The sequence below is a fragment of the Medicago sativa genome, chromosome 4 (assembly GCF_051527215.1).
Source record: "Medicago sativa cultivar Bolivia chromosome 4, Bolivia_mono, whole genome shotgun sequence".
NCBI lineage: Eukaryota > Viridiplantae > Streptophyta > Magnoliopsida > Fabales > Fabaceae > Medicago > Medicago sativa.
The window spans coordinates 51,500,195-51,515,518 of NC_140752.1; the positions used below are offsets into that span (position 1 = coordinate 51,500,195).

At 32.0% G+C, this 15,324-nt stretch overlaps 1 protein-coding gene across 2 annotated transcripts; it reads left to right on the top strand.

Moving 5' to 3' along the window:
• The first annotated feature begins 2,612 nt into the window (after positions 1-2,612).
• LOC146929698 (transcription factor CPC-like) lies at positions 2,613-7,648 on the top strand. Of its 2 annotated transcripts, none has more exons than XM_085701483.1 (3): positions 2,613-2,925; positions 3,096-3,183; positions 7,256-7,648. In XM_085701483.1, the coding sequence occupies exons 1-3, from the start codon at positions 2,877-2,879 to the stop codon at positions 7,419-7,421; spliced, it is 303 nt and encodes a 100-aa protein (XP_085557609.1). In that variant the 5' UTR covers positions 2,613-2,876; the 3' UTR covers positions 7,422-7,648. The 2 variants fall into 2 exon arrangements, with proteins under 2 accessions (XP_085557609.1, XP_085557610.1); XM_085701484.1 differs by lacking the exon at positions 7,256-7,648 and adding an exon at positions 3,505-3,768 and having other exon boundaries at positions 2,640-2,925.
• The last annotated feature ends 7,676 nt before the right edge of the window (positions 7,649-15,324 follow it).

Below are 15,324 nucleotides of genomic sequence, written 5' to 3' on the forward strand. Positions count from 1 at the left end.
TCCTTTTTCATTCAGGCCGTTTAATCTTCTTCTCCAGTGAATTGTGAATCTTAAAACAAACAGAAAAATTATCCCCCATTTTTAAGTTTATGAACACGATTAAAAGAAACTGCTTTTAGATACAATAATTATACAAGCTATCGTGTATGTCGTCTTCTCGCACAAACGAATATCTCTGTTTTATTACTCACAGATTCCATAATTAACCTCTTAAAATGTTTCAATGGTAATATGCTATTCAGTGTTGGATTTTACAATTAATCATGAGAAATTAAAAAACATAAATTTTCCAAGTTTAGGAAACCTTGAATTTGGGATTTATAATTAATAAATAAAAATAGGGTTCACCAGAAATAGGGAATCAACGTGATTTTTTTAATTGAAGAAGTCAGTTTTGCAAAGGAGAAGGCATAGATTTAATAAAGGTGTGTATTTTTGCAAAGGAGAAGTTAGTTTTGAAGAAGTCATTTTTAATTGAAGAAGGAATGGGGAATCACCTTAATTGTTCATCTTCTTGTCCCTGTTCCTGTTCAAATTGGTATCGTGGACTCTAAACCCAAATTTCTCAAAAAATTGAACCAGTGAACAACAATAATCATCGATCAAGCCTTGCCAAGAATTGGAAAAATCGGAATTGAAAGATAACATATGGGAGAAAGGGATGTTTTATTTATTTTTGGTTGAAATAGAAGAAAGGAAAAGACGCAGAGATGAAGGAGACATAAGAGTTATGATACAGCTATTGCTATTGAATACCACCGTAAAGATTAATCCAAAGGTCAGAATTCAACCCTCTCATCTCTCACAATAGTTAGTCCTCTCACTTGATATGCCCTATATATATATATATATATATATATATATATATATATATATATATTTTTGTGACGAAGAATTGGATGCTTTATTGTTAAAGGTATTTTGGACAATTTTTATGAGGGGTAGTTATACAGGGATAAGTTACTTTTTTACAAAAAGAAATTGTGATTCTTCAAAAAAATTAATTTTAAAATAAAAAACGACAAGTTACCTTTTTTTTTTTATTTTTTTTTTTTATAAATCAAAGTTCATATGAGTTTGAACTCGTGATCCACAAGATCGAAACACGTTTTAAGATATTAAGAGCGTTCAATTAAAATCTTTTTATTGACGATCAAATAGTTATAACTTCTATGTCCCCGTGAGTATAAGTCAGTTGACATGGTTATATAACAAAGCCGAAGTTCGAATTCCGGACACCCCACCTATTTATCATAAATGGTGAATTCTAGACACTAACCTACTTAAAAAAATAAAAGAAAATAAAAACCGCTATTTATAAACTATTTCTGACATAATTTTTTTTATATATATAATGTTGAACTAATTAAGGTTTTCAAACACCCTCTCACACTAACAAGTTTATTTGTGAATGTTATAGTGTGTGGTTCAAATCGATGATCTATCATATTAAATTTTTATAATAGACATGATATACTCTCACAAAAGTAACTTGTTAGATGATTGTATACGATAAACAATATGAATTTGGATTCTCTCATGCTATTGTAGCAATAAGTATAAAGGAAAAAATAATAATAATAAAGAAGAGAGAATGAATGAGATTAAAGAATGGGACAACATGAGAGAATGGATATGAGAAGATCCAAATCTAAACCATATACGTGTCTCGTATTATTATTATTATTATGTTAATTCTGTGTCCAATAGCGTTTTTTTAAGAGGACTCCAATAACAATTTTTTTAAGGAAGGACTCCAGTAACATTTATCTACTACTAATTAATTAACTCGGTTAATCTTGGATGGGTTGATGACAACAGTTACTTACAACATTCTCATTTATCATCATTTCTTTAGAAAAATACTCATTTATCTTGGTTAATCTTGTTCTCATTTATCTTGGAGTAATAATTAACTAAATCAATGACCAACCAAAGAAAAACAACTAAATAAATGTGTGAGTGGAGTAATATTTAATTTGGCACAAAATCGGATAATAATATTTGGGCACTAATTTTAAAAAAGAATGAAATTAAATGTTATCAATTGATGTTATTATATATATATATATATATATATATATATATATATATATATTAATTTTATTCATTTTATGTGAGCATAATTTAAATGATTTTGTTAAGGAGTGCCTCCCAAACATTATTTAAAACATTCTAATAAAGAAATGATTTTATATAAAGTCAGATATTTCAATTTCCAACACAATAAATATACAAATTTTTATAGGATAATGCTAACCGGTGCCCCAAGGGCAATGGTTAAGCATCCAAAACAAGTAAGTTTTTATGAAAAAATTGTGTAATTATTACTTGATTAAAAGTAAAATCTTATATTTTGAAGACAAAATTTATAATTGTAGATTACTTATTCATTGCCCTGAAAGCACCGGTTAACAAAACTCATTTTTATAATATTTTATTACTTTTAAGTGTTTAAAAAACATCGGAAAAACTCGTTAACATTTTCCATTAAATATATTTGATTCGAGAGATTCTGTCTCTAGAAGACTTGTGCGTGGGAGTGAGCATCTAACATATATTCTCATTTCCCAAGACTTGTCGTCACCCACAAAACTCACTTATCCAACTAACACTAATTGCTCAACTACCAAGCAATGTTAGACCGTAATACCATGTGTTCAGCTACCCCGTCTTCCCTATTTCTTCTCTATTTGTAGTAAGCTTCTAGAATTCTAGTTGCACTCACCTATATTAACAATAATTTACTTGCTCCTATATATTAATACACCACTCAAATCTCAATCATTCCATATTCTGCAAAATAACACCATAGTTTCCCACATCTTGATTATCAAATACAAAAAAATATCATTGAAACTTAATTTGCTATTGCAATGGCTGACTCAGAACACTCCTCTAAAAATGTTTCAACAGATTCCAAAGGTATACCCTTTTAGAATGCATGTCTTTTATAGAGCTAATTAATGATTTATCATGATTATTGATTTCAAATACTTTTTTTATACACTAAGGTTTTCAGTTTTTTTTTTTTTTTTTTTTAAATCAAATCATACACCATATATTGATTAAGAGAAAAGGCATGTATTTTACAGATCAGCAACCAGACCAAGGTTCAAAGGTTGAATTTTCTGAAGAAGAGGAAATGCTTATTAAAATGGTTTATAATCTTGTTGGGGAGAGGTTAGTAGACCTTAAATTGTAACTTTTTTTTACCTCTTTTCACTTTCATTCCAAACTTTGTTATTGATGTTATTATAATCTACATAGTACCAAATAAACACAAACATCAGACACGAAAGTAAGGCTTGCACGTTGACACCGGTAATTATTTTTTAATGGTAATTTGAGAATATAAAAATTGAATGTACTACATGTATTCGTGCTGTACATTCACATGTGTACGACACCAGACAAACCTTCGATCTAGAGTGTCGGTGTTATGACTATGCATATTTCTTTTATTTCAACTATTACTATTAGATGATGAATGTGTAATCATAGGTGGTCATTGATTGCTGGAAGAATTCCTGGAAGAACAGCAGAAGAGATAGAAAAATATTGGAATTCAAGACACTCGACAAGCGAATGAAGTGCCAGCTATGAATGAATCAAGAAATTTGTGGGTAACTTTGAGGGAAATGAAAAGGAAATCTAATTTATTATTACGGCTATTTTTCTTTTTTTGACAAAATATTGTTACGGCAACTTGAAGTGGCAGCTATATGAAATGAAGCAAGAAATGAATCTTGTCAATTTATATCATAATGTTATTTCGTGTTTAATTTTAATTAGAAAATCTACTATTCACTGTTTGTGTAAACAGCAGCTGGTTTACTGCAGTGCATTGTAACTTCATTGGCATTGTGTATTTGTGTTGAGAACTTCTCCAAATTTGTTAGGGTGCTAGCCACAACAATTGATTTGGAAGGATATTTTTTTTTTTTTTTGGAGAATTGTTCTTCTCCCATCTGTTTTTACTCATTCCCATCTAACGTAGTTAACTCATATTCAAAATGCACATGCGTGAGTTAATTAACTCACGCTAGGCTATTTTGACGAAAACGAGCAAAAACAGATGGAAGAAGAGCAATAACCATTTTTTTGCACTCATATCGGGGTGTCAAAGTACAAGGATTACCTATGATACGAGCCCCAATTTTAAATTGAGGATGTGGATGTGGATGTATCATTCCAAACTTCGTTGAGCAATATTGTCGTCTGTTCTTACAAACCAGCACGAGTCTTTTTAATGTCCTTTTATAAGGTTAATCATTTCAAAAAAAAATTAAGTCAAACAAGCTTAAGTATGAAATTTTTATAATGTAGGCTATCGTAAAGAAGATGTATCTTGTTTTCAGTAGTTCATACCAGAAAATCTTTTTAGTTAAGTGTGTTTAATTTGAAGATATTTTTGGATGAGTAACCATTTAGAAATTATCATAAAATGTGAGAGTGAGAATTTACTATTGCAATATTTAAAGTAGTTTAAAATGTTACAAATGGTACCAGACAAACCTCTTCCTATAAAATATGATTCAACGTTGAATCAAGCGATTATTAAGAATTCTGCTCTTTATCCAAATAGTTTTGCTCACTCCCAAAGTAAAAGTCCAAAATGCCCCTACGCAACTTAACATGCGCTAGTGTATTTCTGAGCTTATGTTAAGTCACGCTACATGACTTAACATGCGCTAGTGTATTCTGAACGTGACTTAAGGAACGATATAACTAGCGCATGTTAACTCACGCTACGCATGTTAAGTTGCGTAGGGGCATTTTGGACTTTTATTTTGGGAGTGAGCAAAACTATTTGGGTAAAGAGCAGAATTCGATTATTAATATGTAGGTATGTGATGCCTGAGAGTGACAAGGGTGGAAAATGATCATCGATACATAAGACATGTTCAATGCACGACTCCTTGTATGCTTCTAGAAAAATAGACATATGAATGAAAAAAATTTAAATTTAAATGAGAGTGTATAGTTGTATGAAGACTTGAAATAATTTATTGGCACTATATAAAATTTCTAAATGGACTTCTAAAAAAGTTAAAATATGGACTATTACCATTTTTAGAGTTATTCTTTCTTTCTCATTTTCAGAGAAATAGGGGACTTTATAATTTAAAAAAATGGAAAAGGTGGGATATTTTATTAAAATTTACTAAAAATAGTAAGGGTTCATATTTATACTTTTTTGGAGGTCTATAATGGATGGACCGTGGTACTACCGATATTATAAGAACTCAATAATTAAACATGATTGTCTTGGAGGATATTTATGATAGATATCCTTCTAAAATATTTGAAAAAAGTGTATGAGTGAGGAGAAAAATGTAATACCCCGATTTTTAATATTAGTTTATTAGTATTATTCGAAAATTCTTTAAGTGGGGGAGAGTTGTAACACCCCGATTTTTAATATTAGTTTGTTAGTATTATTATTAGATTATATTAATATTAATATTATTAATAATATTGATTAGTTTGATATTATTAATTTAACTATTTGTATTTATTGAGAGAATAGGTAAGGGGAAAGTAGATGGATTGGTTAGTCGGTTAAAGAGCAAGAGAAAATAATATTTAGGAAGAAAATAGAGTTTTTTTTTTAGAGAGAATAAGAAAGTAGAGTGCGAACCAAGATGAATTAGTAAAATTAGGTAGAAAAGAGGTGTAGTTAGTGAGACGAGTAGTGCTTTAATGATTTAAGTAGAGAGGAGTGTGAATAGCAAGACAATGTAGTTACAGAAAGAATAATAACAAATTCGAGAGTTATAGCAATCTGAAAAGATTAGTAACAAACTTAGAGAATATATAGTGATCTGAAAAGATTGGTAACAAACTCAATTAGAGTTTATAAATAGAGAAGAGAATTAGAGAAGAAGGGTTACCGAGAAAGAGAGAAACAAAGCGGCAAAAGAAAAACTAGGGTTGTGGAGAAAAGAGGCAATGAGGGAAGAGCTCAGAGAGAGATTCAACCATAGGAAATAATCAACTTCGCAAGACTAGAGGTAAGGGGGGAGTCTCTATTCACCCTAAGGGTTGGATGATCATATGGGTAGTGAAGGACTTTGTTTTCCGTTGTTTTTCATGATCTTTTAATGAATTTATGTTGAATTCGTGCTCTAATTTGTTGTTGTGATTTTGAGTATGTTCTTATTTTTGAATTCATGATGTCGATGTGTTAAATTCATGGTTTAATTATGCTCAATTTTTATTTTATTACGTTTTATTAATAATGACTATACGTACCTAGTTGATGTTAGAGAATACATCCTACTGTTGTTTCGACTTGATTGTTGGCAATTCTTGGCTATTTTGTACAATTTTGATTTAGTTCGGTATACTAACTTTAAATTAGATTTGTTAGCTATTATATGATCAAGTGTTGAAGTGTTGGTGATGTACCATAAGGTCTAGTGTTATTCAAGCTAGATACCAAACTTGCAACAGCTTTCTTTGATAAATATCATTTTTGTTTTATTTGTTAAATTTTTCTCAGTTTGTGAATGATGTATTGAAGCATTGGTGATAATTTTATTTGGGAATTTAAGAAGTGTGGCAACTTCCTTTTGATAAAAAAATTGTGGTGTTTAAAATACATAATGGTGTTTAAAATTGTGGTGTTTAAAATACATGATTTTATTTTTAATGGTAATTTGAAAATAGAACAATTGAATATAACTACATGTGTTCATGTTCGACATTCACATGTGTACGACACCATATAAGCCTTCGATCTAGAGTGTCGGTGTTATAGTAATATATATATATATATATATATATATATATATATATATATATATATATATATATATATATATATATATATATATATATATTTCAACTATTACTATGTAATGAATAATGACGTGGACATAGTGGCAAATGGTGGAAGTGAAACACATGAGCACGTTGAGAGAAGGGTGAGTAACCGTTTGAAGAAAATTCACCCAAGGTGGGACCACTTTGTGAGAAAGTAAGGGGTATATGAGGAAAGAGAAGAATCAGATTGTGGGGTGCAATGTTTATGTGGTGATTTCATCATTCTCTTCTATTCTCTCTCTCTGAATTAGTTATTCACATATATTGTACCTCTTCATTTCAGATCTTAATAGTTTGTAATGGTACTGAATTTCCTTCTATTGTAATCAGTACTATCTATTTACTTCAATTAATATCAGTTCTTGTTTCATTACTGTGTCAAACATTACATACTATTAGATGATGAATGTGTATTTTCTCATAGGTGGTCATTGATTGCTGGAAGAATTCCAGGAAGAACAGCAGAAGAAATAGAAAAATATTGGAATTCATTTTCTCATAGGTGGTCATTGATTGCTGGAAGAATTCCAGGAAGAACAGCAGAAGAAATAGAAAAATATTGGAATTCAAGACGCTCGACTAGCGAATGAAGTGCCAGTTATGAATGAATCAAGAAATTTGTGTGTAACTGAGGGGAAATGAAAAGAAAATCGAATTTATTATTAGGGCTATTTTTCTTTTTTTGACAAAATATTGTTACGTCTACTTGAAGTGGCAGCTATATGAAATGAAGCAAGAAATGAATCTTGTCAATTTATATCATAATGTTATTTGCTGTTTAATTTTAATTAGACAATCTACTATTCACTGTTAACTGCCTCATTGGCATTGTGTTGAGGACTTCTCCAAATTTGTTAGGGTGCTAGCCACAACATTTGATTTGGAAGGGCAATTTTTGGCCCCCATATCAGGCTGTCTAAGTCCAAGGATTAACAATGATACGAGCCATATAGTTTTAAATTGAGGTTGCGGTTGTGGATGTAACAATAGTCTTAAGCTTTGTTAAACAATATTGTCGTATGTTCTTATAAATCAAAATAAGTCTTTTTAATGTGTTTGTCCTCGAACACTTTCTGGAATTTTTTTATAAGGTTATTCATTCCAAAATTTCTTCAAGTCAAACAAGCTTAAGTATGATATTTTTATGATAAAGTGTACTGAAAAGAAAATATATCTTGTTTTCTGTAGCTCATACCATAAAAACTTTATAGTTAAGTATGTTTAATTTGAAGATATTTTCGACGTTGAATCAAGCATTAGTTTGTAGGTATGTGATGGCCCAGGGTGATGAGAGTTAAGAACAATCGTCAATACACAAGACATGTTTAATGAGCGACTCCTCGTATGCTTTAAAAAAAAGGCTAAATTGCATTTTTGGTCCCTTAACTATTTAATTAGTATCGCTTTGGTCCCATAATTAAAGTTTGATTTATTTTGATATCTTAACTTTCTCTCCGTTATACATTTTGGTCCTTTACCTCAGTTTTAATTCAAAAACGTTAAGGTTTCTTCATCTTCTTCTTCTCCTCTTCTTCATCCTCATGTTATCTCCATCAATTTTCAACAAAAAAAACCCCAGAAAAATTCCAGAAGAAATTGAAGAAACCCTAACGTTTTTGAATTAAAACTAACAGAAAGGACCAAAATGTGTAACAGAGAGAAAATGAAGATACCAAAATAAATCAAATTTCAATTAAAGGACTAAAGCGATACTAATTAAATAGTTAAGGGACCAAAAACATAATTTAGCCTTAAACAAATAGACACATGAAATGAACCAAATTCATATTTAAATGATATGTGTCAAATGCTTGTACATGCATGAGACCTTATTAAAGTTGCATGAAGACTTATAAGAATTTATTGGCACTATGCCACTATCTAAAATTTCTAAATGGACCTCTAAAAAGTTAAATGTGGACTCTCGCCATTTTTAAAATGAATTTTTTCTTCCTCATTTTTGGAAAAATAGGGAACTTTATAATTTAAAAAATGGAAATGGTGTGATATTTTATTAGAATTTACTAAAAAATAGTAAGAGTCCATATTTATACTCTTTGTTGGAGGTCTATAATGGATGGATTCAGGTACCATCGAATACTAATAAGATGCACTTTTTAGTAGTCCATATCATAAGAACTCCATAATTAAATGTAATTGATTTGGAGAAATTTTGAGATCGATGTCCTTCGAGAATGTTTAAAAAAATGTATGAGTAAGGGCAAAAACACGTTAAGACTTATATGGGTTTGTGAGGACAATATGCAATATTAAATAGTATGTTATGTTACAACATAGCGATTGTGGGCATTGTGACACATACTCCTCTAGATATTTGACAGAGAATACTACATAAGAATCTCCGTGAGTTTAACTCAGTTAGTAGAGATATCGCATTTTATATGCAGGGGTCGGGGTTCGAACCTCGGACACTCCACATCTCCACAATTAAATTGTGTGAGCTCTAACCACTAGGCTACTTGACAAAAAAAAAAGTTTGTTGTTTTACCTTCTTGTCCTCATAGTAAATTTATTTCAACACAACTTTCTCACATCCTTTCATCCATTTCCCCCAAAATGACAGCCATGAATTTTGCATCCAGATCACTAAAGTCATCATCAACTTGATTCAACAACGACCATAAGTCCATGGTGGCACCCTCTTAGTAACAATAACATCTAAATATAATGGTAAAGTATTAGATGCTCGATGCACAACCGTGAGAAACTTAATTATAAATTGTCAACTATTTCTTCATATATGAAATATACCAAGCTTACAATGTTCTATACTTTTCCTTTTCGTAGAATATTTTAACGAACAAGGTTGAGTCAGACCATTGTTTATTTATGTCATTGCTTACAGTGGCTAAACTGGTTTGATGTGGTGGCTAATGCAGTTATGATGTAGTGAAACATGACAAAATATCACACAACAATTGTAGTTTGACGTTATATATAGAAGGCCATCACTGAAGGTGAGAAAAACACAAGAAAGGGGTTGAATTGTGTTAATTTTTTCTTCTTTTTAAACTAAGTCCAATGTTCAAAGTCTGATAGAGTTCAGATTCAAGAACAAAGTTCAAAGTCTAATGCAGCGGATAAAGTAAAGATAGAGAGAGAAGAGAAAGACACGAAACAATTATACAGATTCCTTCCACAATTCCAAAGTAGTCCTGTCCCCTTTGCACTTCCAAGGAGAGTTTACTAAAATCAATATCTGATTACAAATGGTCAAGCACACAACAAGAGACTTCCAATACTCAAACACATTTGCAAGAGATTTTCAATGCTCAAGCACAAAAACAAGAGACTTATAAACAAATAAAATTATACAGAAAAATATTGAGGTTGAACACTTGATATACAATCAGTTGTGTTCACAATACAATTCAGATAAGACTCTTAAGACTTTAGAATTTCTAAGATATGAAAGTTGTTAAAAAATTCTAAGTAAACTTTGATGTGTAACAATTTCAGCAGAGTTTTGACACTTTTAAAACGTTGTTAAGTCTCTTACAATCTCAAAGTCTTCATTCATTTATATAGAGGTGTGAGAGATACGTTGATGATTGCCAGCACATCAAAAAGAGTTGTTGTTGAAGTTTGATTATCACCAATGATCTGTTGCTTGATATGGTTATTGTCCAAGGATGAAATAATTTGAAATTCATTCCTTGTTTGGAGAACAACTAGCGTAGACACATCTATAGCAGTACTAAGTGCAGCCAAGGTAGTGGAGTAGTGGAGTAGTGGTTGTACAATTGTACAATGTCATTTTTATGCGCTCTTTAGTGGATAAGCATTTAATGCCTTCTAATTCCTCTCAAATAGTCATTGCTCCAGACTCCTATTCCTTCTGCAATGATGTATCTTCATAATAACATATTTTAACTAGCTGCAGCTTCTTGACTTCATACTCTGATGAACTTCATACTATGATGGTCTTTAAACGATTGATGACGTTAGAGTCTGGCAGTTAGCTTTTGATGGTCTTCAGACTCTGATAGTCTTCAGACTCTGTCTTGCAACATAAGTTTCCTTTGCTAATTTCATTGCTCTTTTTTGTTCTTTCAGAACCAATACTTTGTTTTAAGACTTATAAATTTTTGTCTACAGTCCTGCACACTTGAACAAATATTAGCATATGCAATTTACTTTTTAATACCTTATTATCATCAACACTCAAGGTTGTAATGTTAAACACATTTTGTTCCAAAAATCTCCCCCTTTTTGATGATGACAAACACTAGTATTAATGGTCAAATGTGAAGGTGAGAAAAACACAAGAAAGGGGGAGGGTTGAATTGTGTTAGATTTTTCTTCGTTTTCTCCTACTAAAATCACTGGTCAGAAGCAGATAGAGTTCAGCTTCTGAAGTGATGTTCAGATTCTAAATGCAGCGGGTAAAAACAGAGAGAGAGAGAGAGAGAGAGAGAGAGAGAGAGAGAGAGAGAGAGAGAGAGAAGAAAGACACAAAACAATTATACAGGTTCCTTCCACAAACCGGAAGTAGTCCTGTCCCCCTTGCATTTCCAAGGAGAGTTCACTATAATGTAATATCTGATTACAACTGCTCACTGCTAAAACTAGCAAGAGACTTCAAACTTACTCAAGCACAACTGCAAGAGATTTCCTATGCTCCTGAACACAATCGAGAGACTTCCTATGCTCAAGCACACAAGCAAGAGACTTCTATTTAAACAGAATTACAAAGAAATTTGTTTGAGGTTGAACACTTGATGTACAATCAGTGGTGTTCACAATACAAATCAGATACAAACTCTTAAGACTCTAGAATTTCTAAGATATGAAAGTTGTTAAGAAATTCTAAGTGAACTTTTGATGTAGAACAATTTCTGTAGAGTTTTGGCGTTTGTAAATTGTTGTAGAGTCTCTCTTTTTCTCTAAGTTTTCACTCCTTTATATTGAGGTGTGAAAGAGACGTTGTGAAATTGTCAGCACATCAAAAAAGAGTCGTTTGAAGCTTGATCAAATCACCAATGATCTTTTGCCTGATATGGTTATTGTCCTATGAAGGATCAATTTCAAATCCATTCCAAGTCTGGAGGAACACTGGTGCAGGCATAACTGTTGTTTTTGTCTTGTTGCAGAGACAAAACAGAGTAGTGGAGGTAGTGGTTGTACAATTCGTACAATTGTACTTTTTCAACGCTCTTTATGGAACCAGCATCCAGTGCCTTCAAATGCTTTTGAATTAGCCGATGTTTCACTCTTTTGGTCTTCTGCAATACTAGGCGTGATTAAATCTTTTGAACAGCATTTGAAGCTTTAATTCTTCTCAGCTTCTGATGATCTTCAGTGCTTCTGAGGAAAATGTGCTTCTGGTGAACTTGCTTCTGATGACGTCATCCCTTCAGGATCACTTGTCTTCAGAACCTCTTTTCTTCAGTGTTGGTGTAAGCCCTAGAGGCCAATAGTTTATGTTAAACATTATCTCATGTATCATGACTTTTAGTATTGAATAATATATGACACTCTTTATTATATTTGTGTAATGTTAATAAAGTCATTAGAATAGATAGTTTGTGTAATAATATATTAAGTGTGACTTAATCATGAGATTACATTATCATAAAGAACGCTATTCTTAAATGTATCTGTAGTCAAAGCTTTAATATGAATAAAGGATACTAATAAAGCGTCGAGACTATTATGTATGTAGACTGATGACCGCATCTCATGGGTCATAGATATGAGATATTAAGTCTATACATAGGTATGAATATTAGGAGTAATATTTATACTGGATTGACCCACCGTGAGAATACTACATAGTAAGTTATGCAATTGTCATAAGATATTCTCACAATGATAATAGTGTATATCGCTCTTAGACCTGAAACCACTATGATCCCTAGATGTGGACTCAAGTGCTTTGTTGCCATTCTAACGTTGTCTGTAAAAGGATAACCATAACGTTGGTTGATGGGTACTTGATGAAGCATGTTGAGGGACATGAGTGTTCTATATGGGATTTGTCCCTCCTCATAAACGGGAGATATATCTTTAGGTCTCTTGATGAAATATGACTGTAAAACTGCATGGCCATGCCGAACTAAGTCAATATAAGATATTGGACTTATTCGTTATACAGTATATTTCGGAATCAAGGAATATAAACATTGATCTATACAAGGGTGACAATATCTATGCCTTGGGATCAAGAAAGATATCGAGACAAAGGAGTAATTGTACACATGAGTATTATCATGGAAAGGTTTCGTCCGATCACTTGACATTCTTGTCACTTGGGTAGCAATGATGTGTTTTTTTTGGTTACAAAGGCAAATAAAAAGAAAAAGAAAGAACCGCTCATTGTTTATAATATTAAATGTTAGATTTAATATTATTGCCAACGTGACTAGAACCTATAGGGCTACACAAAGAACAATCAAAAGAGAAATATATAAGTATGACTTATATAAGGGGTGCGTTTAGTAAAAAAAAACGCTAATTAGTTAGCAAAATTACTAAACTCGTTGTTGGGCTTACTGAAGCCCAATAGTGACTTCTGACTTGCAGAGCACACTAGAAGTTCTATAATAGAACCCTAGTGCTGTAGTTTTATGTTACACGTTTTTGGAGCAACCCTTCTTCTCTGCACTTTTGATTCCTTGGCTAGCACCGAGTTTTGGAGGAGCATTGTTCGTGTGGACTTGCTAGAGGCTTTGCTGCTTGCTGCTTGCTTGGCTGTGATCGAGATTCCAGTTTCCAGTTTCCAACTTCCAGATTCCATACTTCGAGGTAACAATCGAATCACTGATTCATGTTTGAATTTCGTAATGATCCAAGGAAAGAAAATCAAAAATTTTCCGCTGCTTCTACTCCGTTCTTGTATTCAATTTTCCTTCATTCAGATGCTTTAAGCTTCCTTCTTGTTGATTTCATTGCTCTCTTTTGTTCTTCTAGATCCTGATAAATATACCAAATTTTTTGTCTATGGTCCTGTACACTTGAACACGATTTTTAATACCTCGTTATCATCAAAACTCTAAAGGGTAATGTTAAACACATTTTGTTCCAACAAATTGTAGTTGATCTAATTAACAAGTTGACTTTAGGTTATGATGTTTGTAAGCTCCCCTTGAGTCTGATAGTTCTTAAGGTGAGGTTTGTAAGCTCCCCCTGAGTTTTATTCAAGTTAATTAAATTCATTTTAAACTTAAAAACGTCACTGAGAAATAATTTCTCATGAAATCAGAGACTAAGAGATGAGAAGAAGGTTCTCCTAAATTAATTTTAATGTTAATTTAGTGGGTTCAGAGTCTAAATGTACTATATCCTACTCCCCCTTTTGTCATCAACCAAAAGAATAAAATAAAAAGAGAAGTAAGAAAAACATGAAATATTTCTAAGCAGTATAATATTAGAGCATGGGTAAAATATCAAAGCATAAACATATATCAAATGAATATCACAAGCAGTAATAAGTTTTTATAAAACATAAGAAACATGAATAACAAATAAAAAAAAGAAACATGAATAACAAATAAAAAAATGGTGTGCAATATAAGGTTGTTGTTGTTTCTTCATCATGGCCACCATATCAGACATCACAGCCTTTAGCTCCTCAGACTGCTTCTTCACTGTGTTTTCAAGATCCTCTGACCTCTTGGTTTGTGCTTCCTGAATTGCTCTCTGCTCTTTCTTCATTTCAGTCAGCTGCCTTCTCAAGGATTCAAAAATCAGCTTCTGTTCAAAAAGTTCTTCCTGAAGTTTCTCAACTTTCTTTTCTTCTTTAGGGCTTTCATCTTCATATCCTTAAGAACTGGTTTTTGAGGCTTGACAAACATTTGAGTTATCCAAGAAGTATCAAGACCTTCTTTGATAATCTAAGAGATCATTGTAGCGAGATCTAAATAGAATGGAGAGTCTGAGATATACATCTTGTTCCTTCTGCCTTCCACAGATTTCATACTTCTAATAACTTCTTTAAACCAATTATTCAAAGCCTGATTATCAGCTTCCACTGACAGTCTTTGCAGATCACAGAAGAATCTATCCACAACATCTCTTAATGTAATCAACTCGTCTGCATATTTTTCAATGTGAATGGGATCATTTCTCGAATTAACTAGCTGCATCAGATCTTTAAAAATGTTTTCATAGACCTCTCTCAGGATGTTTGATTGGAGTAGAATGGTAGGAGGTGGTGAAACATTTATTGGTTTAGGTGCAGGTGGGGTGGGTAAGTCTTGGATATTTTGTGAGTTCGAGGCTCAGGGTGTGTTAGGGTTTCTGTCAATATTAATAACAGATATATCCTCATCATCAGATTCAGATAGTACCATATTAACAGATTAGATATCAACAGAGGCTGGATTGACAATCTGTTCAATGACAGGATCAAGGATAATATTGGATTGTCTATTGAAGAAAGAAGTGTAATCAAGATTACCAGGATTGATTACAGCTTCAGGGTTGGCAACATTTAATGGTTAAGGTGCAAAGGTTTAGTCTTCTGATACT